This window comes from Canis lupus, chromosome 20 (assembly GCF_048164855.1).
Source record: "Canis lupus baileyi chromosome 20, mCanLup2.hap1, whole genome shotgun sequence".
NCBI classification, from domain to species: Eukaryota; Metazoa; Chordata; class Mammalia; order Carnivora; family Canidae; genus Canis; species Canis lupus.
This window is the reverse complement of record NC_132857.1, coordinates 15,074,626-15,099,505: the sequence shown is the minus strand read 5'-3', so window position 1 is coordinate 15,099,505 and position 24,880 is coordinate 15,074,626. Positions and strand designations below refer to the sequence as shown.

At 38.0% G+C, this 24,880-nt stretch overlaps 2 protein-coding genes across 5 annotated transcripts in view; both read left to right on the top strand.

Moving 5' to 3' along the window:
• The window catches only part of INTU (inturned planar cell polarity protein), an 83,315-nt gene extending 73,626 nt beyond the window's left edge, over positions 1 to 9,689 (top strand). For all 4 annotated transcript variants that reach the window (XM_072788478.1, XM_072788479.1, XM_072788477.1 and 1 more), the window contains exons 15-16: positions 3,777 to 3,934; positions 6,681 to 9,689. In XM_072788478.1, the coding sequence (XP_072644579.1) occupies positions 3,777 to 3,934; positions 6,681 to 6,792 (270 nt within the window). In that variant the 3' untranslated portion in view covers positions 6,793 to 9,689. The remainder of the gene's footprint in view (positions 1 to 3,776; positions 3,935 to 6,680) is intronic.
• A 2,911-nt stretch (positions 9,690 to 12,600) lies between these two features.
• The window catches only part of SLC25A31 (solute carrier family 25 member 31), a 28,689-nt gene continuing 16,409 nt past the window's right edge, over positions 12,601 to 24,880 (top strand). Inside the window, exons 1-2 of the mRNA XM_072788476.1 lie at positions 12,601 to 12,997; positions 23,545 to 23,672. Of these exons, the coding sequence (XP_072644577.1) occupies positions 12,754 to 12,997; positions 23,545 to 23,672 (372 nt within the window). The 5' untranslated portion in view covers positions 12,601 to 12,753. The remainder of the gene's footprint in view (positions 12,998 to 23,544; positions 23,673 to 24,880) is intronic.

Sequence of the window (24,880 nt, the reverse complement as noted above, 5' to 3'; positions counted from 1 at the left end):
TTTAGCCTCTGGGTTCATTTCTTGTTTGCTTGCTTTTTAATCCAGGATGAAGTTTCATTTAATATTATATCTCTGGATAAGTAGTAATGTTGTATATACTTTTAAAATCAATTAGATTATCTTAATGGTAGGGAAAAGTATGTGTTGATTTTTTGAAAAGGATAAACAGGGATCCCTGGGTGGCGCAGCGGTTTGGCGCCTGCCTTTGCCCAGGGCGCGATCCTGGAGACCCGGGATCGAATCCCATATCGGGCTCCCGGTGCATGGAGCCTGCTTCTCCCTCTGCCTGTGTCTCTGCCTCTCTCTCTTTCTCTCTGTGTGACTATCATAAATAAATAAAAATTTAAAAAAAAAAAAAAAAAGGATAAACATACAGAAGTTTACTTGTCAGTGGTCAAACATCACATAGCCGAAAACAAAAAACAAAGCACCCTTCTGAAAATGATTGTAATGTATACAGCCATATGTGTGTTAAGAATGCTAAAATTGTGAAGAACTTGGGTTTAAAGGTAGAAGAACATTGGGCGGGGAATAAGGTATCTTGGACTGAGCCTTGACTCTTCCCATTTGCTCAGCTATAAAGTAAGCGGGCTGAAGTATGTCTCAGAACTCATTCACAATAAAATTCTGACTCTTGCAGGATTTTTTGAATTTTTTCTTTCTTTCCTTTTTTTTTTTTTTTTTTTATTTATTTTTTTGAGTGAGAGAGAGGGAGCCTGTTTGTGCAAGCACAGCCACGTACAAGCTAGGGTAAGGGCAGAGGGGGAGGAAGAGTGAGAATCCCAAGCAGGCTCCATGCTCACCATGGGGCCGACACAGTGCTCAGTCTCACCACCTTGAGATTCTGACCTGAGCTGAAATCAAGAGTCAGACGCAGGGATCCCTGGGTGGTCCAGCAGTTTGGCACCTGCCTTCGGCCCAGGGTATGATCCTGGAGTCCCGGGATGGAGCCCCGCGTCGGGGGCTCCCTGCATGGAGCCTGTTTCTCCTTCTGCCTCTGTCTCTGCCTCTCTGTGTCTCTCATGAATAAATGAATAAAATCTTAAAAAAAAAAAGTCCAATGCTTAACTGACTGAGCCACCCAGGCTCCCCTTATAGGATTTCTTCTTTGAGCTCTCAGAAATCGATATCCAGCAAAAATGTTATGTTATGTTATGTTATGTTATGTTATGTTATGTTATGTCTAACCATATATATATCTCTATGTGCTTTGTGGTCTTATGCTCCTTTCCTTTCAAGATAACTAATAGATTCTATAAGGGAATCTTTCATTAACTTATTCAGTAATAGTACTATAAATTAGCCTTTCTCATGTTATTGAACTATTTAGGTATCCACTATGCACCAGACACTACTCTGGTGGTGGGGATATAGCAGTGAACAAAGTCCCTTTCTTCACGAAGCTATTACCAATGGGAGAGTCTGCATTGTGTGAATGGAGGTCTGAGTTCTTGAGTTCCCCGAAAGGACTTCTGTGAGGATCCATGCTTAACTAAAGAAAGCCAGAAGTAGCAAGCATAAAGCAGGGATTTATTTTTAAGATTTTTATTTATTAATTCATGAGAGACACAGAGAGAGGGACAGAGACCGGTAGGCAGAGGGAGAAGCAGGCTCCTTGCCGGGAGCCCGATGCAGGACTTGATCCCGGGACTCCGAGATCATTCCCTGAGTCGAAGGCAGACGCTCAATCACTGAGCCACTCAGGCGTCCCAGAAAGCAGTTTAAAAAGGGGACAGTACACTTTTAAGGTGAAAGAGCAGGTAGGCCCAGAGATGGCAGTCGCATCAGGGTTAGGGTGATCTTTCCTTTTTATGTTTGCATAGGTTACGGGTCATAGCTAGGACGGTCTCCTACCAACGTGGTTTCAATTCTCTAAGGGACTCCTACTAGTTGGGAGTAGACTGACTACTCCCAACTACTGACCCTATAGGGTTTTGGCCAGAACTGTCGTGGCCATCTTTCTCCATGGAGGGGAAGGGGTTGAAATCACAATGTAAATATATTATCGCGAAGCTATCGGTTACCATGGGGTAGTGGTCTAAGAAGACAGCACACTTCTCCACTGGCTTTTGGTCAGCCCAGGGTTGTTGGAAGCCTTAATTTAGGCCTGGATGTTAAAAGCCACAGCCAGGATGTTGTGCCCTCAGGCTTCTATCGGGTCACCTATTTATCACCACCTTTGCCTCCAGATCTTGTCTAACTAACTGCCTATTATATTCTAATGGAGAGGACTAATTAATTGGCAAGTAGCATAATATGTTAGGTAGGAAAAGTTTCAAGTAAGATAGGATAATATTTGAACAGAGACCTAAATGAAGTGAGGAAGCAAGTTAAGTGGCAATCTGCAGGTAGGGCTTCCAGATAGGAAAGCAAATGCAAGTGCAAAGCCACCGAAGTAAGAGTGACTGAGAATGCTGGAGCCGGCAAGAAAGAGAGTGCTAGGAGTCGAGATGGCAAAGGTTAGCAGAGCCAGGTTGCACATGGCCTGATAGATTTAAGGACTTTCGGGTTTGTTCTGAAGGAGATGGGAAGATCTTGGACAATTCTGAACAGAGGAAGTTCATGATCCTACATTTTTTAAAGGATCATTCAGGCTACTACTGTGTGAAGAACAAGCTCTGTAGTGTAGCGAGAGTGGAGGAGGGGCCAATTAGGAGGCTATGGAAATTCTCAAAGCAAGAAATGATTAGTGGCTTCTGGTTTCTGGATATATTTTGGAGGGTGAGCCAAAAGGATTTGTTGATGGGTTAGATAAGGATTTTGAGACAAAGAGAAGAATCAAGGATCACTCCACTGTTTTAGCCTGATCCTTAAAAAAAGTCTTTTTATTCCAAATGAGTCATTGTTTTGCTAATAATTTAATCAATGGGAAATTTAGAGGGTATGCATGAAAGGGGGAGACAATACTATTTTAAGTATATGTGTTTTAGTTTTATTAAAAAATCATCTATTAATTTAGTAGCCTATTTATTTGTTTGTTTATTTTTAAGATTTTATTTATTCATGAGAAACACAAAGAGAGAGGCAGAGATACAGGCAGAGAAAGAAGCAGGTTCCATGCACGGAGCCCAATGTGGGATCCGCAGGACTCCAGGATCACCCCCTGGGCAGGCGCCAAACTGCTGAGCCACCCAGGGATCCCCCCTACTAATCTACTTATTAAGGGCCTACCATGTACTAGGCCCTGCTGCTTCAAACATACAAAGATGAAAATCATATTGTCTCTGCCTTGGAAAAAAGCATATAATCTACTGGGGAATATAGACCTATAAACTGCTAAGATAATTAATATAAATACTAATAATATGGAGCTGTGGACAAAATGTTTTCTGGGAGATTTCAACTTTACTCCAATAAGTCTCTTTCAGGAGATGGTATTTAAACCAGACATTTTGGGTAGCCCCGGTGGCTTAGCGGTTTAGCGCCACCTTCAGCCCAGGGCGTGATCCTGGAGTCCCACGACAGGCTCCCCGCATGGAGCCTGCTTCTTCCTCTGCCTGTGTCTCTGCCTCTCTCTCTCTCTCTCTGTCTCTAATAAATAAATAAAATCTTAAAAAAAATAATAAAATAAAATCTTAAAAAAATAATAATAAAATAAAATTTAAAAATAAACCAGAAAATTTCCCACAGATAAGAAGGGTGTCATTCTAGGCACTTAAGTATTAGGATCAGCCAATTCAAATCTGTATGTGAAAACATTTTAAAGTAACATTATTATATTTTTAAAATAACATTATTAATACCAGCTAATACTAATAATACATATTAATTTACAGAAAAAGAAAGCACTACATGGTGGAGATCATTCAGGTTCTACAAATTCCATATCTTCTCTTAACCCTGTGAGAGAACATGGTGTGTTGTTTGAATGCTCACCTGAAAAGTGGACAGATCAGAGAAAAGCACCACCAGTTATGGCTTATTGGGTAGTAGGGTAAGTCGGGAAAAAAGTATTTGAAAGTGAAGTAAAATGTTAGAAAAGTGAAAGAAAGGTTGTAAAAGAGATAAACATTTTAAGATACAGGCATAGAATTGCTAATTTAACTATAGTATATGTTTTTAAGGTATTTATTTATTTATTTATTTATTTATTTATTTAAGTAATCTCTACACCCAGTGTGGCGCTTGAAATCATGACATTGAGATCAAGAGTTGCATGCTCTTCGAACTGAGCCAGCCGGGTGTCCCTCTAACTGCTATAATATTTTAATACATTTTAGAATTTTGTTTTATTTACTAAGTATCTCCTTTAAATTCCTCTTAAGTCTTCTCACTTTTTCTTCTTTTATTTTTAAACTCGAGTATAATTAACATAGTGTTATTAGTCTCAGGTATACAATATGATGATTCAACGGTTCTGTGTATTACTCAGTGCTCCTCTTGATAAGTGTAATCCTTAATCCTCATCTCATCTTTCACCAATCCCCCTACCTACCTCCCCTCTGATAACCACCGGTTTATTCTCTGTATTTAAGAGTCTGGTTTTTGGTTTGTCTATTTTTCTTTGTTTCTTAATGTCTACATATGAGTGAAATCATATGGTATTTGTCTTTCTCTGACTGCCAAGGCTTTTTCTATTAAAATAAAAAGCTGATTTGGTTACCTTATAAAATTATAGTAGTAATACACTAAAAGATAATGACTCCACAATTTTACTGCTGTTGCCTTCCTTCTGTCCCTCCTTCCTTCTTTTCCTCCCTGTTTCCTTTCTTCACCTCTTCCTTCTCCCCCCCCCCACCCTACCCACCAACTATGAGACCCTGACTGACCTAGTCCTTGCCCCACCTGTTTCTACCTTCTGTCATTCCTTCTTCATCCACTGTGCAAGCCACATTGACATCCATTGATTCTTGTTCCTACAATTCCTTCTGTGTGAAATGTTCTACCTCTTAACCTTCATATATCTGGCTTCTTGATATTCAGATCAGTACTAGCCTCAAAAAGAGAATCCATGATCTCTTTCCTGCATTAAAGCGGCTACTCGGTTATTGTTTCTTTTCTTGTTTATGGTCTTTCTCCCCTTCACTACAACATTAGCTTTCTGAGGTCAGGAACTGTGTATGTCTTGTCTACCACTGGTACCTGCAACAGCACCTGGCACAGAGTCACTTGATAAATATGTAACACTTCAGTAAATGGAATTATGCTTGGGAAAATGTGGTGATGAGAGGGTGGTATGGCAAACACAAATATAAAGTCATAATCATTGCATCAACAGTCTTATATCCACCAGAAGAAATATGTAATATGCTCAAATATATATGTATTTATAGATATACAGAGATTTTTTTTTTTTAGATAGAATAAGTTAGTTGATACAACCAAATCCTATAGGAAGGGGCAAAAATCTACATTGGGATTACAAAGGAAGGTTTATAGATTTCATTTGATCTAGTTTGAAATGAATTAGATTTGGATAAAACATTCTAGAAAAAGGATGGGATGAACAAAGACCGAAATAAGGGGAATCATAAGGCATATAGCACTTGAGTAGACCGATTTGCCAACATGATAAGGGACATATACAAGATAAAATGAAAGATCAGGCTAGAAAGCTAAGTTAGGACCACTGCAGAGAGCCTTCAATTTCTGACTAAGGAATTTAATTTTGAGTGAAATGTTGAGGCACTGAAAGTTCTTTGAGTTGGGGTAAAGAATTGATGGAGGAAGGGACACAGAGTTAGGTGAGACCAATGTTATGCAGACACCTACCATGCAGTACCAAACTGTAAGACAAATGTTACCAAAGCAGTAATCCTGTGTGTTGGTCCATGAGATTTAGAATCACCTGAGTCACTTGTTAAAATCAGAGATGCCTATGGCCCACCCCAGGCCTACTAACAAAATCTAGGATAGTAGGACTCTGTATTTTTAATAAGCTCCTTGTGAATGTGATGTGTCACCAACCAAGCATGGGAGGAGCATTAGCATAAGCTCAAGTTTGTGTAGTGTGATCAGAGCTGTGCTATTGGGAGATGGAGTTAGGAGCAGCAAAGGGTCCGTGGTGTGGACACAGAAAAAAATAGAGATAAAGTTAGGCATACATGCAGGTATATAGCGGAGCCTTAACTACATTCACAACAGTTGAACTAGACTAGAAAGAATCAAGAGGTATCGAATTATGATGATGCAGATCTATATAGAATAGAGAGATTTAAGGAAGTCAGGCAAAATATCTTATTTAAATTGTTTGATTTATATATACTAGTGTTCACTAAATATATAAAAATTTTAACTTTAAAAAATCAGTTTCAGTGGTATTTCCAATTCAATACTATACAAAAAACAATCATATACTTAATGTTTTAATAATAATTAACATTTAGAAAGTAAATGGCAATGTTTAATAATTATACTTAATGATGATAATACAGTTGGCTTTATTATAACAATAATGACTAGATTTAATATTTTAAAACTGAAGGGTAATATATATTGATCAAATAGGCTTTTTACACTCTGGAAAAATAAAAATAATTGACTTATGGCATATTTTATTTATTTAAAAATAAATCTAGCTGTATTTCCCCCTACTATAGATTTAGATTAGTGGCTTTTAATTCACTATGAATTCTGTCAGAAAGAAAAATAAAATAAAATAAATTGAAAGGTTGGAGTTTTTTTCCCTTTGATTTTTGTTTTTTGAATTTCTGAAATGAGTGCGTTCTTTTCCTTTACAGGAGACTTTTTCTTCATCCCAAACTTCAAGAACTTTATGTCTGTTTTCATGATTCAGTCACAGAAATTGCCATAGAAATGGCTTTTAAATTGTTCTTTGGATTAACCTTGTAGCTGTGTTTTCTTGATGCACAGCAACTGTGCATATAACAGAGAATGATGTTAGAATTGCTGAAACCCATACACAAGAAGATAAGGGTAGCTTCTTTTACCTGTTCAGTTTTGAACATAATGCTGTTAAATATTGAGATGATATGCTCTTGGATTTGATGCACTAAATCTTATATAGTATTGTGAGACTTTTGAAAAGATACTTGATCAAAATATGAAGAAGGGATTGTTAACTTATTTCCATTCCAGTATATAATGTTAATTTATTGACTAGTTTGAAATAATGTGAAGTGTGTTATATAAAATTAATAGAGGACATATTAGTTGTCAAGACTAATAATGATATCTGGTAAAAGAATCACAAAATCTGGAGGGTGTGACCAGGTCCTGAATTAATTAGTGCTCTGACAATAAGCAAGTGTTTGTACCTCTCTGAGTTCAGAATTTTCATTACAAATGAGATGATTGTATTGAGACTTCTAAAGTCCCTCTTAAGTAACAAAGCAGTTTTCTTCTTGCCTACTGCTCAGTACCTACATTTGTAATGTCCAAGTACTGATTCCCTATTAGATCAAATTCTTTTCTTTAGTTTAATCATTTTAATAGATACCTCACCATGCGGTAGAACTGAGGAATGAAAATTTAACTTATTTTTCTATTTATTTGATTTTCTTTACTCTTTCCAGTCAGCTCTATTTTGACTAGAATATAGTTTTTGAACTATTTGTACATAAATTTATTTTTTTTCAGGTATGCACACACATTTTATACAGTTCGTGAATTTCAGGACAGCTATATGTAATCTTTAAAAAAAATCTAATCATGTTAAAAACACTGAAAAAGTTGGATTAAAGAAATCCTATGATGACTTCTTCTGTTAAATACTAATGTCTGCCTTATAGTTAGTTATATGTTGGGTTTTACCAAAGGGAGGTACCTTAATGAACAATAGTTTACTTGACCGACCTTTAGTAGAGAAAGAAAACTAATGAGATAAGAATTTTCTTTGGCAGTGGGAATTTGGTGGATTGAGAAAACAAGGAAAAACCTAACAAATACTGCATTGTTAATTAACACTTTACCCAGTGGATCCTCCTGAAGTCTCATATGCCCCCAAGACTACAATATTGGGTTTTTTTCTTCTTCAGGACTTAAGCTCTGGAAGGGAAATTCTGCCAACAGGTCTAAAGTCAGTCTCTATTGCCCCCTCCTTGAACGCCTGGAACATGGGCCTCTGTGTTAGAACCAAGTGTAAAACACAGTGGGTGGCTTAGAAGAAACACTGTTCTCTCTGTATAATCAGCTTAAGAGATTTTCATCCAGATCTTTTGTCCTATTAGTGGCTTGTGGGCCTTAACTTTAGCATTTAAATCAGGGCAAGAAACTTGGGTTCTTGAAATGTACAAAATGGCTGGAAATATCCTCCCCTTAAGATCACAGTATTGGTCAGGATGGTAGATAGACTCAACCACTGCCTTAGCTCTGTGTACATATGTGGGTAATAAGGCAGTTTGTTTAAAAGTATTTATTAAATACCTAAAATTTCTTAATGTGTCCCCCAAAACACCAGGAGCTATTTTCAATACCAAGACTTATTAATAAATGTAGCTATTAATCATCTCAGAGTTTCAAAAGACTGAACTAAAACCTGGGATTTCATTATAAGGCCTTTTCTGTTTTGTTTAATGAAATTTTGGTCTTTTGAACTGCTTTCCTGGTGTCAAAGCATCTTGAGATCACCGATCAATAACTAAAATAAAAAGACAAAATAGACTACTTAATAAGAGAAAAATCATTTGCTATATTATAGATATATACCCTGTTGCAGAGACATTGCATTTTTTTTAAACATTGCATTTTTTAACAAATAAAACCAAACATCGTGGTTGTCATCTCTAAATGGATACCAAAGTAAGCACTGTAACTAAACTAAACCTAGCTGCCCATTTTTCCAAATATATTCAGATACACATCTGAAAGATCAATCTGGTTATTGGCCAAAGAGTGCCTATCTGCTACTTTATTAAATAAAAGGGGACAAAGTGATGGTGCAGATACCCCAGAGAGTATGCTTTAGCTAATATAGAAACATTATTAGCATTCTGCAAATGTTCCCTTCTACCAGATTATTAATGCAAAAGATTGTAGAACTATCATTTTTGGAAATACCAGGTACTGTTTAATCACCATCATATATCTTTTAGCCCCCCAAAACTACATTTTAGATTCTACACCTTCCTTCCTTCTCCCTCCTTCCCCTTTCTTTAGCATTCTTTTGTTTCTTTGTTAGATTAGAGAACTTTATTTAGCAAGCATTTAACTTTATTTAGAATGAATATATGTTAGTTTCTTATTTTGTGCCAAGGAACTGTTAATGATGATGCACATCACAAGATAGTAAATTTGTGGTGCCTACTTTTTTATATTTCTGATACAAATGGTAAAAGTTATGAAACCAATTTACTAGATTTGTCTTTGAACATTCTTGAAAATAATATTGTGAATAATTATTTGTTGTCTGTGTAAGTTCCTTCTAAATAGTGCCTGGCACATGTCACGTGCTATAAAAGTGCTAGCTACTACCACCACCACCACCACTTATTATTATTAGATGATATCCATTGGTTAAAAACCAAGGAGTCAGCTAAATGATACCTGCTACTGTACAAAATGTTGGGAAAAATAGCAGAGAAAAGTTATTCAGCACTAAACACTTTTGAGAACAAGGATGTATATACTTTGGATATTTTAAAATATATTATTAAATGTTACTAAAACTTTTATCTATTACCTAAACTGTGTGAATATAATTTAATTTTGTAGAGTTGTATTTCTATATTCTATATAACTGAAGCTATTTTTATATTGATAGTCTTTAATAAAGATGGTTTGGAGGCTTATTTGCAGTTGTGTTGTCTTTTCATACACTCATCCAGCAAATATAGACTTTCTACTCTGTGCCATGTACTGTTCTCGATGCCAGGGATAAAACAGTGAACAAAACAGCTAAAAATTCCTGCCTTCAGGGACCTGATGTTCCCGTGGGAAGGGCAGGCAACAAATAAGAAATAAAGAAAATATATTGATAAAAGCTAAGAGGAAAAAAAAAGTGAAGGAAGAAAATGGGATATGAAGTGTGAGAAATAGAGTGGCCAGGAAAAGGATTGCTGAGATGACCCTAGAACTGAACTAAGAGATAACTAACCATGCTGATTTCTAAGGAAATCTGAGTGAATAACTCAAAGGCCCTGAGACTCTATACTTTCAATATCAACATATGAATCATCAGAACTTTTTTTATTCCCTAAATCAGTAAATAAAATGCAATGCAGCTAAACGTTTTTAGCTCAGTGTATTGAAAAGAGCTGATTCATAGCTCTTAAGGTTTAGGGGGGGAAAAGCTACATTTCTAAGTACTTTCACTTTTGCTGTCTTCTATGAATGAATATATGTCAGAAATACGCTTGAGCATATAAAGCAATATGCTATAAACATTGTCAACTATAGAGTCAAAAGTGGGATTGGAGGGGAAAGGGAGGCAAGAAAGGAAGGAAGAGAAAATCTCCCCGGAGAGAACACTTGCTTTTTCTTTCTGAGATGTGTATGCTCCCTGTAACCAGAGATGTTCCTTTGACCTCTCTTGGCACCTTAAAAAGTCTTGCCTGGAGTGTGACTCAAGTATTCCCCTCCCCCTCCTTAAATTTTTCCCTGTGTGCTTGTTAATATTTCAAATTCCCTTAAAGGAGACTAAAGCCTTTCATTCGTATTTTTGCAGATAAAACATCAGTCACTTCTTGAATTTGCAATGGATTTCACAAAGGATTTTGAAGTTCATGCAATGAGACAACTTTAAATCTTTTAAGCCTAGGAATAATGATTAATGCAATTGTTTCAGAAAGATTAATCTGGCAGCAGCATGTAAAATGGAGAGAGATTTGGCTAAAAAGCCAGTTAAGAGTGGAATAAGCTGCTATAGAAAGGAAGGTAGCACCAAACATGGTACCAGTAGGACTTACCAGCTGGTTTTACATGAGGTAATCAAAATGTAAACAAATTCCTTCTCTCCAATCCTGGTCTAAATATATGGTTTTGTACTAGTGACAAGTAGTATTAAAAGTATAAAAACACTAGAGGGACATCTGGGTGGCTCAGTGGTTGAGCGACTACCTTTGGCCCAGGGCCTGATCCTGGGGTCCCAGGATGAGTCCCACATCTGGCTCCCTGCATGGAGCCTGCTTCTCCCTCTGCCTGTGTCTCTGCCTCTCTCTCTGTGTCTCTCATGAGTAAATAAATAAAATCTTAGAAAAAGAAAGAAAGAAAAATGAAAAAACTAGAACCTCAAGTTCAGAAAAGTAACTCATGTTTTATAGTTTCAAGACTGCTGGTCCTACAGAGTTATGAGATGATAAAACAATATTAGCAACTATCAAACGAGCTATAAAAAGAAATCAGGAATATATTAAATGCTACCACCGAAGTATCCCCAGGATGTACAAAGTGAAAAAAAAGCAAGGTGAAAGAAAATAGAGCAAGACATTATGTGCAGGACAGATGTACCCCTACCGCCTATTCTTGCCCAGAGTCAGACCTGGGTCTGGTAAGCCTCCAAATGAATTCTCAAAGTGCCGTATGGGTATAGATGTCAAGTAGAGAGGTCACCAAGACCTCTTCTGAGACACCGTGAGAAAAACTTTTCTTAATACTAAGAAGCGATTTGTTCCACTCATTCTCTCAGTGCAAGTGGAGTTTTCCAGCAGCTACACGTGGTGTGGCACAGCACAGCAGGGACAAAAGCAGCCATGTAAATCCAGCTGTCTTTTATTAAGCCAGTCATTAAAGAGATTTTTTAAACATACGAAACAAGGCTCTTCTCATTTTTTTGTTTTGGAAAAAAAAGTTACTTTTTACTTAAAAATGTTATTTACATCATGGTTTATTATTTTAAGTGAATCAATATTTTTAAATTATTTATTTATTTATTCATGAGAGAGAGAGAGAGAGAGAGAGGCAGAGACACAGGCCGAGGGAGAAGCAGGCTCCATGCGGGGAGCCCGACGTGGGACTCGATCCCGGGTCTCCAGGGTCACGCCCTAGGCTGCAGGCGGCGCTAACCCGCTGAGCCACCGGATGAATCAATATTTAAATGTTCGGTTTCACCTTCTGAAATGATACCAATATATAGATAACACAAAAACAAGCTTCCTCGTGGTCTTAACTTTTTATGAGGGAAAGGGGGTCCTAAAATAAAAAGGTTGTGAAACACTGTTCTAGAACAGGCCTTTAGTTCTCCCCCTTGTACATTAGAATCCCGAATCTTAGTTAAAACAGCAGAGCCCTGTCCCCTCAGGTCAGTCTGGATAAAGAACTACTGCTCCGGATAAAACTACCAATTTCAATAAAATTCAGAAGAATGAGGAACATGTTAAACTAAGGTACTGGGGGTGCAACCAGCAAAGGCAGACTTAAAACGGGACTAGATAAAAATCCCTGCCAAACAGAAGGAGCAGAAATTGAAGTGGTTTGCAAGAGAAAAATGGGAGGGTAACAACCCTAGGAATGGAAACTACGCTTGGCGAGCCCCACACGGTTGCCTCACGACGCTGCCCCGGTCTCGGCTGCCCACCTCCTCGCACCGTCCTCGCTCGGCCGGCTCGCTCCCGGCACCTCTGCGCCTGCGCACCCGCGGCCCGCGGACCCCGCCCCACAGCGAGGCTTGTCCAGGCTGCGCCCTGCGCGGAGGAGCCACGTGTCGGGAGTCACGTGTCTGGTGCCGGAAGGCGGGAGGCCGTTGGAGGCGCCTGCGCAGCAGCTCCGGGGAACCCGGCCCTGCGCGCTGATCTCCCGGCATCCTGCGCGCTACTTTCCCGCCAGGACGACGCCGAAGCGGTTTTCCGCCTCCCTTCGTCGTCTTCCTCAGGCCTGCTTCCCGCTGCCGCTGCCCGTCTTCACCTCCAGCGCCCCGCCATGCAGCGTGAACCTCCGAAGAAGAGGCTAGAGAAGAAGTCGGGAAAGCAGCTCTTTGACCCCGCTTCCTTCGGGAAGGACCTGCTGGCGGGCGGCGTCGCCGCGGCTGTGTCCAAGACCGCGGTGGCGCCCATTGAGCGGGTGAAGCTGCTGCTGCAGGTGCAGGCGTCGTCCAAGCAGATCAGCGCCGAGACGCAGTACAAGGGCATGATGGACTGCCTGGTGCGGATCCCCCGCGAGCAGGGTGCGTACCCGAGGCAGCCGTGCCAGCCCGTCCCGTTCACCTTCCCAGAAACGGGGAGGCGGGGGAGTGGGGCCTGTGGGGAGCGGACTGCACCACCGCCGCATCTGGCGGGGATGAGTTTATTTCTTCACCTGTTGAGAATTCATTTTTTTTTAAGATTGTATTTATTCATGAGAGAAACAGAGAGAGGCAGAGGGAGAAGCAGGCTCCATGCAAGGAGCCCCACATGGGACTCGATCCAGGGCCCTCGGGGTCACGCCCCGGGCTGAAGGCGGCGCTAAACCGCTGAGCACGCCCCCCCGGGATCCCTAAAATTATTTCTTTTTAAGATTTATTTATTTATTCCTGATATATATATATATAGAGAGAGAGGTAGAGACACAGGCAGAGGGAGAAGCAGGCTCCATGCCGGGAGCCCGATGTGGGACTCGATCCCGGGACTCCAGGATCGCGCCCTGGGCCAAAGGCAGGCGCCAAACCGCTGAGCCACCCAGGGATCCCCTAAAATTCAGTTTCTTAACCAATTTAAGAGGCTACACTTTGTGGCGCCGAGAAGGCCTGTAAGGTGGCCAGTCCTGGGTGGGAGAGACCACCACATTCTCCTCGTCTTAGTTTTCTCCTTAACATCAGGGTTTACACCTTGGTGCAGTTGTGTCCAGCTCAGAAGAAAAGTGGTTGACACCCCCACCCCCACCCCGTAGGATTGAGGGAGATGCCATTAGGTACTTTGCTGATATGTTAACAGGTGCTTTAAGTTGCTCAAATATTTGTGGAAATAACACTTTTTTAAAAAAGATTTTATTTATTCATGAGAGACAGAGAGAGAGAGAGAGAGAGAGGCAGAGACACAGAGGGAGAAGCAGGCTCCATGCAGGGAGTCTGACGTGGGACTAGATCCTGGAACTCCAGGATCGCGCCCCAGGCTGAAGGCAGCGCTAAACCGCTGAGCCGCCGGGACTGCCCAGAAATAACACTTTTGAGATAAAGTACTCCAAATGTGGAACCGTCTGAGCCTCCCAGTACTCTAGTTCTTATTCAGTAAAAAGAGGTTCTGTTTATTCTTGAGAACTACTGAAGGCCAGGGCCGAAACCAAAGAGGCATTTACCCCTGCAAATTTGTGGCGCCCCCCCCGCCCCGCCAAAACTCAATAAAAACAAATGATAATTTAATGCAGTATTTTTTTAAAAGTCAAAATGCGAAAAATCCAAGATGAGCAAAATATAAAAATTTTATTATTTTTTTTAAAGATTTTACACATTTATTCATGAGAGAGAGAGAGAGGGAGGCAGAGAGACAGAGACACAGGAAGAGGGAGAAGCAGGTTCCCTGCTGGGAGCCCAATGCGGGACTCGACCCCGGGATCCCAGGATCACGGCCTGGGCCGAAGGCAGCGCCAAACCGCTCAGCCACCCAGAGATCCCAGCAAAATATAAAAATTTTAAATAAAGTCAGTAGTATTTTGCATCAGCTTTGCCTTAATTAAAATTCTAATTTTTTTCCAGTTTTATTGAAATGCTTTACAAGGAGTAGTGAAGGCTCTGTTAACCATTAAATAACCCTCCTGTTGCAGAACTGATCCTAAGTTAGCTAAGTGCATAAGAGAATAAATTTGTTAACGACTTTTCTATAATCCACCCATGTAGTTGTATCCAATTGAAAACTCTGTTTAAAAGAGAAATAGGTCTATTATGTATTCTGAACAAGAAGAGAAGTGGCTTAAACTCTTCCACTCCTAAGTCTGTGGTTATTCTTCATGATAAAAGCTCTCTCCCCAGAGATAAAGCTGCAACTCCTCTTGACCTGCTGGGTATAGTACTTTGGGTGGAGTATAACTTTTAAGGCATCAATCATCTAAGCTGTAAATTTAAAATGCCCATATGGGGAGCTGAGCTCAGATCTTTCATAGTGCTTCACATTTCTCCACTCCCATTTGTTTTATCAAAGCTTCTCCTTCCCCCCACGATTTTTATTTTTATTTTTCTTAAGATTTTATTTATTTATTAATGAGAGACAAAGAGAGGCAGAGACACAGGCAGAGGGAGAAGCTGGCTCCATGCAGGGAGCCGGACATGGGACTCGATCCCAGGTCCCCGGGATCACGCCCTGGACCGAAGGCAGTGCTAAACCACTGAGCCACCCAGGCTGCCCTCCACCAAGATTTTTAAAGGAAAGTAGGAACCTATCTCTTCTTAATTTATATTCTAAGACCTCTTCAGAGAAGTAGGGGACTCTCTTATTGGTTAATCTGCTTTAGATATTTAGTCAGGTAAAGTTAAGTATTCTGGTCCAATTGTGCTGATCAGCACTAATTTATTTCATATTTTAAGTGTTGTAAATGATATTTAAACCTAAACATATTCATTATAGCTCTTGTAAATAGAGATTGTTCTGAATAGTGTTCCAGTGCCCATTTTCCTTCCAATGAAATGATCATAAGCAGAACTTTAAGATATTTTTTCCTATATGCAGTCTCTGTTATGAATATACACACCATGGTATATTCTATGCTAAGAGATTAGGATTCACGACAGGGATAATATTGCCATCTAGGGGCATTTTTACAGACTTGTAGGAAATTTTTTGTTTAGAACGGTAGAAGGGTGTAATCCTTAATTGCAGTGATGTAAAAGGCAAAAGCCAGGGATGATAAACATCCTGCTGCTGTACATGGCCAGTCCTACACAGCGAACACTTACCCTGCAGGCTGAATGATTCAGTTCTCCCACTGTTTATGGTTTTCTAAGCCCAAAACCTAACTCTGATTTACTTACAAACGATCTGGGATATAATGTCCATATACATAGCAGCCTCCATGGGAGGACGAATATTATACTTTGTTTTGTTCAGAATTGTGCTGAGGAGTGGCTCAGGGTTGATCATGATCTCAGGGTTGTGAGATGGAGTCACATCAGGCTCTGTGTCAGGCTCCGCGCTGGGTGTGTGTGGAAGCTGCTTAAGTCTCTCTCTCCTTCTTCCGCTGCCCCCTCCCCCACAAAAAAATTGTACGGAGAGTTGTTCACCATTGGGAAAACTAACCAGTTCTTGTGATATTTGGTCACCCACTTAACTATTGAATTCATGATGATTGTATGTATATATACACAAATATATTAATCCCTTTTACAGGAAATATTAATGGTATCTTAATGATAACATTATTAAGTAGAAGCAAGCATCTGACTATTTTGTCTATGGTGCGTTCATGCCTCATCAATTTACTAATTAAAATACCTATTCTATTCAAAACATCTTTATTTTCTCTTCCTATATAGTAGGGAGGGCATTATATGGATTTGTAAAATATTGTCGAAGAGGTCACAGTCTTTGAATTCTATTTCTAGATAGTGAAGGATGTATTGTAAAATATTTATTCTGTAGAGAGGACTTGAGGCTGGTGAGGTTAAGAATCACTATGGTAAATCATTCTGGAACTTTACTAGGCAATCAAGTTCTGAAATTGTTATTTTCTGGAATTTACCTTCTATTGCTCTTGAAAATCAAGATACATCCCCCTTTCAAATGTTCTGAAGTTTCTTTTGTGTTTCATGTTTGCTCTAATTTTACTGATAGCTTCTCTTTAGGCTTCTCTTTAACCTGAGAGACATGAATTCATAAGGCACAAGTAGATGCTCTCGCAGTCTTCTTACCTTATCTCTGCATTCTTTCTGCCCCAAGAATAGATCTCTCAGCTTTAAACCTCTCTTTGGGTACCTCTCTTTTTATAAGCTTTCCTTGGCTTTTAAAAGCTTCTGAATTAATCTTGACTGATGCTATTCTTAAAGATTTATTCTATTCTTTTGTTGATTGTAGGGCCTTCCAACTTTGTTTGCATACTTTTATTTAATACTGTTTAAACCTTTATCACACAAATAATGATTGTTTATTATAGAAAGTTATAAAACATAAAGAAGCAGAAAGTAAGACAAATCACTACTAAAATCAGCACAGCTAACAACGTTTTGGTGTCTGTGCTATAATTCTTCACTGGGCACAATATGCAGATATGTGAGAATATTTTAAATTAAAATAATTGTTTTATTTAATATATTGTAAATATAGTCTTTTAAAGATCTGATCTGTGCGGCTCATTTTTAAGCACCTACCAGAATTCCCTTTTTCTCTTAGGAGTTTCTGGCCATGAGGTTTTTTTTTGAAGACAGTGTTTTGGGGTATGGTAAGAAAGTATTAGGCATTGACTTTAAATAAAATGGGAAAATAAACTTGACTGATACTTGGTATATGAGTTAGCTCTGGCACCTGTGCATGGGCCAAATGTAAATTATATATTACAGAATACTAAGGCATTCTGAAAAAAAAAGTATGAATTACACATTGTAGAAGGGATGATAGGCACCTTTCCTCGATTATTATATAATAAACATAGTTTATGTTTGCCAATTGGATTTATAGAGAGAAGGCTATTTGAGTATTTGAAATTATCAAGAAGTCTATTTGAAATATAGGTTCGTGTATACTGTTCTTAAGAATGAACGTTACCCTAAGGGTGCCTTGAGATAATAGCAAATGATGGTATAAAAACATCATGATTAGGGATCCCTGGGTGGCACAGCGGTTTGGCGCCTGCCTTTGGCCCAGGGTGTGATCCTGGAGACCCGGGATTGAATCCCACGTCGGGCTCCTGGTGCATGGAGCCTGCTTCTCCCTCTGCCTATGTCTCTGCCTCTCTCTCTCTCTCTCTCTCTCTCTCTCTCTGTCTGTGTGACTATCATAAATAAATAAAAATTAAAACAAAACAAAACAAAAAAAAGCCATCATGATTAGCAAGATACCTAAAAATATTAATTGTTCAAATGAATGCTAAGTTGAACCCTAATATCTCCTGGCCAGTTTTTCCCAACCACCCTATAGCCCTTCCTCACTCCTCCATCTCGATATACTATTTTTGTTCTTATAGCCACATATTTATTTGTTCATTGTCTATTTCCCTGGGTCCTGTCCCTCAAAATATAAGCTCCGTAAGACAAATTTGTTCCTAATGCTATCCCTAGCAAGTCTGCTATGTACTAGGTACTAACTAAGAAGTTTTTAAATGAAAAATCTTTATTACATTCTTTAATTTCTGTTTCGGGTATATTTTTAAAGTGTGCAGTGTGTGTATATATATACATATATATATATGATTTTTTTAGTATATACATATCTGAAAGTCATGCTTACATTTTTTTTACTGATAGACATATTATCAAAACATGTTGTAGCTGACCAGCCTAGAATATATATACCCAAACATCCCTAGCATTTCATTCTTGGCGAATAAGTTCACCAGTAAATGGCCTCATAACTTTTTCTCATTTTCCCATCAGATCTATTTTAATACTTTTATTTTTTTGGTTTCAAGTTTTTATTTAAATGCCAGTTAACTTACAGTGATGGTCATGGTAGTTTCAGGTGTATAAATACAAACAGCACCCAGTGCTCGTCACAATACCTGCCCTCCTTAATACCCATAATCCATTTAACCCATCCTCCTGCCCACTGGATTCCCTCCAGGAGCCCTCAGTTTGTTCTCTATAATTAAGAGTCTGTTTTATGGTTTGCCTCATTTCTTTTTTCTCCCGTGTTCATTTGTCTGTTCTATTTTAATTCTTAATTATTTTCTCAGAATTAAGTTTATAATAGTTTTTTCTCAGCGTTTGATTTTGAAGAGATTATTTTTTTCTTAGCAATTAAGTCAAAAACTTTGATATTTTATTAATAACAGAGAAAGATACCACAATCACTATGTCTTTCTTGATCTATTTTGTGATTATATCTTGGGAAACTGTCCTTTTATTCTATATGATTAGAGAGAGTAAAAAATACTGTTGCATTTGCATCACTCTTTTCTCTTGTTTTATTCTGACCAAAAATATTCTGACCAAAATTTTTATATAAAAATATAAAAATATTTTTATTCAGAATGAATTGTTCTTTTTTTAAATAGGGTCCCAAGGCACCCCCAGAATGGATGATACACCAAAAAATACTACTGTTTTTAGCCAGAGTGGATTTTTATGGAGAAGCAGTATAGATTTAATAGCTCTAGGTTTGGAGTCAGTTTCTAGAATCAAGTCCCAGCCTTTTCCTTACCTTGTGACTTTCAGCAATTTTTATTTAACCTCTCTCAGCCTCAGTTACCTCAGTTGTATAATGGGTATAGTAATAGTACCTACCCAATATGATAGTTGTGAGGATTAAACAAAGTCATGCTTATAAAATATTCAACCATATATCTATTGCGATTAGAGCTCAATAAATTTTAACTCTTTAATTGGTATGTATGCTTTCCTAAATTTACTAACATGTATTCCTGATACTCGTTTGTAAATGAATATATTTAGGGATTAGCTTGCATTATACATAGAGTAGGTTTTTGTAGTCTGTCTGAGGCAACCTACATAGATACAAAGTGTACTTAAAGTATATTTGAATAAAACCTTGAAACCTGGCCCCCCCAAAATAATATTTTTGTAGAAAATACATTTAGAATTTCACTTTGAGGTTCCTTTCCCTATGTGCTCTAGCAGAGGAATTGAAGCAACTAAGAGCATGGTATAGCAGTGAGATGCAAAGAAAGGAATAATAATTTGTTAAGGGTGATCTATGGAAAAAGATTAAAACAGGAGGGTTTTTTTTAAAAGATTTTATTTATTTATTTGAAGGAGAGAGCGAACACAAGGTCGGAGGAAGAGTAGAGAGAGAGTGAGAAGCAGGCTACCCACTGAGCAGGAGGCCAATGTGGGGCTCTATCCCGGAACTCCGGGATCACAAACTGAACAGGAGGCAGAAGCTTAACCAAGGCTAAGCCAACCAGGTGCCCCCAAAGAGGAGTTCTTAACCTGACACTGTAGCTTCAGGGAATCCATGAATTCTGTGAAATATATGCAAAAATATTTAAGGTATGTGAGATTATATTATTTCAGACATAACCCATTAAGAGCTGCCAGTTTTCCTGTTATATATACTTCAAGGGATTTATTTCTTTCTAGATTTTTATTGAGACATTAACATTTATTTTGGGGAATTTTCTAGGTTTTTTTTTTTTCAGGCAAATGCATTTTTGCTAAAAAGGATATATTCTTCAGCCAACTCCAGCAAACCCCTTGACTCATAATAAACACAGCACCTTGTCATGGCTTCATATTAATTTCCAGATGTCTTTGTCATCAAAGTCTTCCATTTATATTTAATTCATTAGCCAAAGTTACAAACCTTTATATTACTCTTATGTATGACACTCTTGTTTTTTTTTAATTTATTTATTTAAGAAAGAAAGTGTGTGTGCTCAGTGAGGAGGGGTAGAGGGAGATGGGAGAAACAAAAACTCAAGCAGACTCCCCTCTGAGTGTGGAGCCCAGTGGGGGGTTGGATCTCACAACTCCGAGAATATAACCTGAGCTGAAATCAAGAATTGGACACCACTCAGGCACCCCTGTACGACACTCTTGTGAAGTAAATATTAATTCAAACTATAATAATAATTACAGAATTATTAATAACTTGTAATCTAAAAACCCATAATATCTCAGTATCATTCAGCTAAGTGAGCCAATTCCAAAATGACTATTAATATTTAAAACCCATGTTTAAAATGGAAATTCTAGTATTTTTTTGATACATGACACTTTTTCTAAACTCCGTTTTATTTTATTTTTTAAGATGTTATTTATTCATGAGACAGAGAGAGAGAGGCAGAGACATAGGCAGAGAGAGAAGCAGGCTCCTCACAGGGAGCCAATGCCAGACTCAGTCTCCGGACCACGGGATCACACCCTGAGCCAAAGGCAGCCACTCAACTGCTGAGCTACCCAGGTGTCCCTCAAATGGGATTTAAGTTGAAGAAAAAACCATTTGTTTAAAAAATAATAATAAATGGGATTCCTGGGTGGAGCCTGCTTCTCCCTCTTCCCATGTCTCTGCCTCTCTCTCTCTGTCTCTCATGAATAAATAAATAAAATCTTTTTTAAAAATCCCATTTGATCATATTGGCAATTTTCCAGTCAATATGTTCTTTTTGATCCTTTTAAAATTGACTTTGTCTTCTGCCAGTAACCTGTTGTTTTTTTTTTTTTTAATTTTTAATTATTTATTTATTTATGATAGTCACAGAGAGAGAGAGAGGCAGAGACTCAGGCAGAGGGAGAAGCAGGCTCCATGCACGGGAGCCCGACGTGGGATTCGATCCCGGGTCTCCAGGATCGCGCCCTGGACCAAAGGCAGGCGCTAAACTGCCGCCACCCAGGGTTCCCTAACCTGTTGTTGTGTTACAATAAACCATGGTCTAGAAAACCATGTCCTATTCTTCAACATCATTTATACAGTCATATTTCATTCTCTGTATGTCTCTTCTAGAGGTCTCACCTCTAAGAAATTACAAATGCTCTCTTAAATGTTTTCATTAGCAATGAAGAACTTAAAAATAACTTAAAATATCTCCAAAAGTTAGATTCACCAACCTCCCTCATACTTCATGTGGCCATAACTAGTAAGAAATATTCCTGTATAATTTGCTTATATTTCAAAAAAAATTTTTGCTTATATTTCTTATGTTTTAAGATTTTTATTTTGCTTCCATTAGAGAAAAAGTTGACTTTTCTTAGTATAGAAAATAACCGTGATTATTTATGGAAAAGTATTGTAGATAAAGGACTGAATTATTGAGCCAGTTTGTTTGGGTTTGAATTCCAGAAGTACAGTTTTCTAAGTGCCCTTGGACAAGTTAGAAGTTCTTTTAAACTCATTCCCTCATCTTTAAAATGGAAGGACTAATAGTACCTTCTTCATAGGTGGTTATGGGGATTAAATGAATAAAAATAAGTTATTAGAATTTATTGTTTTTGTTAATATTGTCTCAAAATTTTTTTAATAATGTTTTCCTTTTTAAGAAAGAGCTTTCTTTACCATTCTTTAATAATTTTAGGACTTTTAAAGATTTATTTCTTCAGAAACCCAAACCTAGAGTAGTGTTTTGGAGTCTGACACAAGATGTGACTAAATCCTGGTTGGCTATTAACTATGTCTGTATAGAGTTTTTAAACTTTAAAGTTTACACATGTATAATATGAGTACTATAGGTGAACCTACGTCAAAAGCATAATGTGGTGATTAAATGTAACACACAGCCTTTGGCCAGTGCTTGGCACATATTAAATACTTAGGAAGTGGTAGCATTTACCATTGTGTGTTAAGTGTCCTAGTGAAGACTGAGTCAGTTGTGAGTACTGAGATTATTTCTTGGCTATTAAATATGCTTCTTAATTACCTTTGTGCAGTTGCTTTACATGTAGTTTGGGATTCACGGAGATTCTATGTTGTTTTTTTCCCCCCACAAAGAAGACTTTCTTAGTTAACAATAAATATAACTTTAAGTTTCTAAGCATATCAGCCCAGTCAACTGAGATTATTTTCATCTGAATCTTTATCTTTAGAAGACTGATTCTGGGTATTCTCCAAGCTGGGACTAGAGGTATCCCATTCAGAATAGCCGGATCAAACCGTTGGACAATTTGCAACCTAGTAGAAACAACTATGGCTGCTGAAGAGAGCCTATTGTATTGTAGGGCAGCTTGATTATAAAGGTAACACTGAATTAATAGGGGTAACACAATGACTGAATTTTAAGGATTGGTCAATCTATGAAGATTTGAAGTAGGAAGATTATTGAACTGGAAAGTTTTCTCCAGTCTCTCTCTGTCTGACCCCTGGAGACTGCTTTGAATTGTAAATTGATCCTTTTTCTGCCTAGGTTCCAGAAGGTAAAGATAAGGATATAGACTCTTTTTTTTTTTTTTTTTTTTGAGAAAGAGAAAGGGAGGGAGGGCAGAGGTAGAGAGAGAGAATCTTAAGCAGGCTCCAAACCCAGCACAGAGCTCCACTCATAGCTCGATCTCCCAACCCTGAGACCATGACCTGAGCCAAAATCAAGAGTCAGACGTTAAACCAACTAAACCACCCAGGTGCCCCGACTTTATACTTTTATTACTTTTTCATTCTCATATGTATTATACACAAACCAATTTTGTTTAACCATAGGAATTACATATCCTAATTTGGAAATGAGGTTAAGGGTTAATCACTAGCTTCTCTGATAAATACTAGTGACTCTTTTTCTACTAGGAAAAACCTTATATTCAATTGATAATACTTTCCGTAGATTTTTAGGTATCTAAGGCTTCTTTTTGGAAATTGACAAAATTGGAATGGGGTACATGGAGTTAACACTGCCTGTTTTCTTTCTTAAAAAAAAAAAAAAAAGATTTTATTTTTTCATGGGAGACACAGAGAGAGAGACAGAGACATAGGCAGAGAGAGAAGCAGGCCCCATGCAGAAAGTCCATGGGACTCAATCCCAGGATTCCAGGATCTTGCCCTGGTGTGAAGGCTGACACTCAACCTCTGAGCCACCCAGAAGTCCCACGCTGCCTGTTTTCTTCAGTGAATTCACACATAGACTTAATTTTTTCTCATGAGAAAATAACTAAGTTTTTTAAAGCTATGGGAATTTTTTGATAATACAAGTTTATATTTAATATGTTTTCTTTTGTAGGCTTCTTCAGTTATTGGCGTGGCAATTTGGCAAATGTTATCCGGTATTTTCCAACACAAGCTCTAAACTTTGCTTTTAAGGACAAATACAAACAACTTTTCATGTCTGGAGTTAATAAAGAAAAACAGGTGAGTACGGTTTAATATTTATTATTTTTTAAGAAGTAGTGGGATTTGCCTTAACCTATGATGTTTTATTTAGGGAGAAGGTGCTGAGTGGTAGAAGAAATAATAATTAAAACAATACATGTTATAATCACTATTCTACAGCACTAGGAAAGTTCAAAAAAGCAATCCACAGATCTGTATTCCAATATATCTGAAGTAATTAATTTTCTAAAGAAGTACACTGTTGCATTTTAATGACTAAGGCTCTGTTTGGCTGAGTTTAAAGTGCCTAGAAGATCCAATCAAACAAGCAGGAAAGCAATAAATTTAAGTTGAAGAATTATTTTATTTTTTTATTGAAAAGGTGCCTTCTCTTTCAAGGTAATCACTCCCTTGATGACAGAATTTCAGTTTCAAAATTTCCTGCTTGTATGAACTATATGTCATTTGTTTTGGTTTCTATTTGTTTTGCTGCCTCCACATACGCTATACCACCTGCATTACTCTTAAGGTGTCCCTTTACCCTTACAAAGTCTCTCTTCCCCTTTCCTTTTTCTTTTTCTCTTTCTCCTAAAAAGCCAACCAACCAACTGAGCTCTCCTAGCAGGTTCTTTACAAAAGCAGCTGTTTGTGGAACATTTTTTGTTGCTGTCTTTTAAAATTTCTTTTCCTATCACTTATTCCCATTTCTTCATAACTTATATTTCATTAACAAATGTTTATTGAGTGATTTGCATTGTTATGTGATGGGAGGTATAAAGGTAATGAAAATTGTTCAGACTTTAAAGACCTAGATTTGTATCCTCATGCTGTTATTCAGCTGTGTGAATTTGTGAAAAGTCACTTCTGTGATGCTTTAGCTTTCTTATCTGAAGAAAGCTTGTGGTGTTTAGATGAGATTACTTGTAAAATGCTTATCATGGTACTGTGCTTTATGATAGGCACTCAGAAAAATATTCCTATCTTTTTTAGCTGACTGCTGTGATAATTGGAACTTTTCTTGACTCAGAACCTGTATGAGGAATTCCCCAACTCATGTATTCACTAGAACTCAAAGAACTCAGAAAAACTATTACACTCATTTTTTTTTTACAGCAAAAAGGATATAGATTAAAATCAGCAAAGGGAAGAAGCACATAGGACAGATTCCAAGAGAAACTAGACACAAGCTTCTATTTGTCTTCTTCTGGTAGAGTCATATGGACAGCACTTAATTCTCCCAGCAATAA